Source organism: Nicotiana tabacum, chromosome 21 (genome assembly GCF_000715075.1).
Source record: "Nicotiana tabacum cultivar K326 chromosome 21, ASM71507v2, whole genome shotgun sequence".
Taxonomy (NCBI): domain Eukaryota; kingdom Viridiplantae; phylum Streptophyta; class Magnoliopsida; order Solanales; family Solanaceae; genus Nicotiana; species Nicotiana tabacum.
Genome location: NC_134100.1, coordinates 96,654,837 through 96,659,807, shown reverse-complemented (window position 1 = coordinate 96,659,807; position 4,971 = coordinate 96,654,837). Strand labels below are relative to the sequence as shown.

At 34.1% G+C, this 4,971-nt stretch overlaps 1 protein-coding gene across 1 annotated transcript; it reads left to right on the top strand.

Moving 5' to 3' along the window:
• Positions 1-1,617: 1,617 nt before the first annotated feature.
• LOC107805739 (ethylene-responsive transcription factor WIN1) lies at positions 1,618-4,129 on the top strand. Its single transcript, XM_016629807.2, has 3 exons — positions 1,618-1,797; positions 2,592-2,817; positions 3,454-4,129. Exons 1-3 carry the CDS (start codon positions 1,718-1,720, stop codon positions 3,763-3,765), a joined length of 618 nt encoding a protein of 205 aa, XP_016485293.2. The 5' UTR covers positions 1,618-1,717; the 3' UTR covers positions 3,766-4,129.
• Positions 4,130-4,971: the final 842 nt, after the last annotated feature.

Below are 4,971 nucleotides of genomic sequence, written 5' to 3'. Positions count from 1 at the left end.
AATCTCTGCAGGAGCAGCTCCGCTTCTGCGCCCCATATGTCGCACATGCGACTATTGGTTACCCAGACCAGGGCCGCATCTGTGAGCTCCCTTCCGCACGTGCGAGTCCGCACCTGCAGTCACCCCACATGAGGTGCGATTACACCAGAAGCTTGAAAGCTTTAGCAACTACACAAGTCCATATTTCGATCTGTTAAGTATCCGAAACTCACCCGAGGCCCCTGGGACCTTAACCAAACACACCAACCAGTCCTATAACACCATAAAAACTTAGTCGAGCTCTCAAATCACATCAAACAACGCTAAAAGCACGAATCACCCTCCGATTCAAACTTAATGAACTTGAAACTTTAAATTTCTTCCACCGATGCCGAAATATACCAACCCATGTCCGATTGACCTCAAATTTTGCACACAAATCATAATTGACATTACAGACCTACTCCAACTTCAGGAATCAAAATCCGACCCCGATATCAAAAAGTCCATTTCCGGTCAAAATCTCTGAAAATTCGACTTTCGCCATTTCAAGCCTAAATCAGCTACAGGCCTCAAATTCAACGTCCGGACATGCTCCTAAGTCCAAATCACCCAACGGAGCTAACGGAACCGACGGAACTCCATTATGGAGTCATCTTCACACAGTTCCGACTACGGTCAAAATCCTAAGACTTAAGCCTCCGTTTTAGGGACTAAGTATCCCAAATCACTCCGAATCATCCGATAACTGAATTCAACCAAGCACGCAAGTCAATACACATAATACGAAGCTGCTCAGAATCTTATGCCGCTGATCGAGACTTAAATTCTCAAAAAGACCGTCGGATCGTTACAAAGGATGCAAGTAAAGTACTAGATATAGTTACAATAATATACTATGTGCAAGTGTGTTAATTAATAAGACTGAAAGTCTTTTATTATGGCTAATATTTCTATTGTTTGATTGATGAGTACTTGAAAGATAACTTCTGAAAAACAATATATATATTATAGATTAACGACAATATTAGCAAATGAGAGGGCGTTTTAATAAAACTTTTGAGTATTTAAGATTAATTCTATGATATATAACTGGTATTTGGAGTAAGTAATTAATGTGAAGTTAAAAATTCATATAGTGGTAAGGAAAACGAGTGTCGCTCATAAGTGAGGGAAGACATCTTCGCCATTTGATGAGACCGCTAGAAAATAACTTTTTCGCGGACTATAATTTTCAAAAAAAAAATATAACTTTCAAACACCCTAAGCCTAAAGTAGACATATATTGAGAACACTAGGTAATAGTGATTGTGATCATTTGTGCCTGAGTGGGTAGTACTCATTTCATTCTTAATCAGATGTTTGAGGTTCGAGTCCTGAGTATAAAGAGTGTCTTTGTTATGGAACATTTTACCCCAATATGAAATTTTAAGGTCTAAATCTAGATTTAATCATGTCCCAATACGAATACCAGACACCGATAGAAAACCACAAAAATATGTGCAAAGCTTATATAGTATATGACAAGAGGTTTAGGTGATGTTGTTAATTGCTCTAGGACAAAATTAGTTCACCGACGTTGTACTTATACGTGTATGGTTTAAATCTGTTGGCTATATATTTATTTGCAACAAACTCATCATATTCATTACTAACTTTCTCTTGATTTTACATCTCTCTTCTTCACTTCTCTGAGCACTTGTCAGCAAAATTCTTCAAATCAATAAATAAGAACAAAATGGTACATTCAAAGAAGTTCAGAGGTGTCAGGCAACGCCATTGGGGTTCTTGGGTTTCTGAAATTCGACACCCCTTGTTGTAAGCTCTTCCTATATATATTTACCACATTCTTCTTATATAACATCTCTCTCTTTTTCAATTTCTTCTTCTTATCTAACCTAATTTATCAATTTGCAATGTTGGTTTTGGGAATTGGATGGGAGATTAGTCATTCATGTAAAAAAAAAAAATGGTGCAGAAAGCATTCTGCATTCACGCAAGGTTCGGGAAGGGCAGCAGTATAATGTAGGTAATCTGCCCTGTATAAGTAATCCGTCATACGGAGACAATTTTAATGTTGCTCCAAGGCTCCCCTTCAGATTAGTCATTCATGTATCGGCTAAAAAAAGTAGCTACACTATGATATATAGAAAACTATGTTATCACTTTAAAGAAGTGATCCCGTTAATCCAACCTTCGAGCTATCCATTACAACTTGTCTTTATCTAGCAAGATACGTCTAGTTCTCCATCCTACTATTTTCGGCTTATATTAGATATACGTGGTTAGAACACCGTGAAATGTACATGAATATGAACTTGAGTTATAAACATTATTATTCAATTTTGTTTTTTACAGTATCGGTGCAATTTGGTTATAGCAGCCAAATTATTAGTGTAGTTGTTACTCTTTTTTTCATATCACTACTTATTAGACATTTTATGGAAGTTACTTGTTATAATAGTTCAACTTAAACTGATAGTTTAAATATTATGTACACTATCAGGGTACAAACTTAAACTCTTTAAATATTAAGTTTTGAACCCATATTTCAAATTCAAGGAATTCAAAACATGAATCCATAAAATTTAAATTTTGAATTTGTGTTACAGGAAAAGAAGGGTATGGCTTGGCACATTTGATACAGCAGAAGAAGCAGCAAGAGCATATGATCAAGCAGCAATATTAATGAGTGGCCGCAATGCAAAGACCAACTTTCCAATCACTCAAGATTCAGATAATAAAGAATTAAAGGCTAAAGATCAAGAATTTTCATCAATTCCCTCTCCAAAAGCCTTATCTGAAATACTCTATGCCAAGCTTCGCAAATGTAGTAAGGTATCATTCTTCATCCCTTATATATTTTTCATAAGAAAAATTAATTATACTTCCTCAGTTTCGTTCTACGTGACACTATTAAACACATAGGAGTTTTCAGCGAAATGTTTTAGGAGGTTTAGAAATATGGTATTTTTGATGGAATGTCCTTAAGCTTCTGACGAGCTGTTGAAGCTTTTCCGACGGATCTCCCTCAAATATTTCTGTCGAAATTCACTTGTTTGTAGTACTGTGACGACATTCTTTGTTTCAGATTATTCCAAAAACACTGACATATTTTTATATTTAAGAGTAATTTAACTTTAACCTTCTAATTTTATATTTAAGACCACAAGTATGTTTCAAAAGGCTATTTCTTTCTTAAATTTCTTGTCTGATTAAACACCTTCATATAAAACGAACGGGAGGAATCATAGTACATTTATTATTCCATAATATTATATATTGGGATATTGGAGCCGAGTATTTATCGGAAACATCCTCTCTACCTGCACAAGATAGGGATAATACTGCGTACACGCTATTCTCCCCAGACCCTACTTGTAAAAATATATTAGATATATTATTGTTGTTATTTATATATCGGGATATGTCTTGTGAAATCAATACATTTCAAGTCTTGTTTTCATCGTATAGGTGCCATCACCATCTCTTACTTGTTTGAGGTTGGATATTGAGAATTCACACATAGGAGTGTGGCAAAAACGTGCTGGCCCTTCTTCTGACTCGAAATGGGTGATGACAGTTGAACTTCAGAAAAAGAATAATGTCAATGCTGCTATTGAAGGAGAATTAAATTCTTCTTCTACTTCTAGTTCCAGGAATTGTGGAGAAATAGTTGAAGGTATAAGTATTAGAAGTGAAATGGATGAAGAAGAAAGAGTTGCATTGCAAATGATAGAAGAATTGCTTCAGATAAATAGTCCTTGCCCTTCATTTGATATTTAAGAAAGGGAGAAATTGATCATTCTACATTATCTAAAGTTTATTTATCATTTAATATTTGAAGGGGAGCCTTGGAGAGCAACATCGAAGTTGTCTCCACCTGACCTATAGGTCATGAATTCGATCGAGCCCTGAAATCAGCTGTGAACCTAGGATGTCTTGTGCATCCCGCTACCTTTTATGTGTTGTTATATATTATATTAGTTTCTAAGGGTTTGGGCAAGAAGTGCCTCTGTAAGTGGTAATAATAATTAAAGAAAAAGAAACAAGTCCAGAAAGCTGTATGTACTTGTGTAGACTAATTAAAACAACATTGTCATCTTCTGAATGAAGAAGTTGATAAATAAAATTTACTAAATTGATTGTATTTTCTAAAGCAAATCCACCCTTTATCTGTATCCTCTTTTTTTCCTCGTCAAATTTGTTTCTGAGAAGCTGCAAGTAATATTTGTGTGTATCTATCTATATCTATATCTATATCTATCTATACTATATTAAAAGCACCAAGATCCTTAGCGAAATGTCGTTCGTCTTTTTTACCCTTTAAAAGTAGATTTCACACTAGACAAAATAGTCATTTAAATCATTTACCTAAGATTTAGAATTAATCATTTTATTATCTCCCTAATATTTAGGGATTCTAAATTAATTCAATTTAATATTGAAACGATATGAAAACCCTAAAAATAAGGTTAAGAGTTTTGGAATAGAAGGACTACAACACATAATGAGTTAATTGAATACGTAAAGAAAGATTTTAAAAAGATTTGAATTTAAATGCAAGGAAAGATTGTAAATATAAAATAGCTAAAAAATCGATAGCTGAGCAATTGTCTGCTTTCTCCACAAATATGGTTCATATTGTCTGCGGCTTTCTCCACAAATTTGTTCAGTCTGGTTTTGTTGGTCTTGAACGAAGCAATTGAAGACCATGGAGCTATTAAGTATTTTGACAATTCTTCTATAAATGGTAGATAAATCATTTCTGAGTTATATCTTTTCTGTAGTTCTTCGTCTGCTTGTGTGCCGTAGTTTTTATTACAATAGAAGAACTCTTTTATTTTGCACGTATCATTATAAAACTTATTCATTCTTCTACCTCTTTTATTTAATTTGATAAATAAAATTCTTGTGGACGAAAAGACCTATAAAATATGTAAACTTAGCAAATTAATTATGTCTGTTCCTAAAACTTCTAGGAATTAAGTT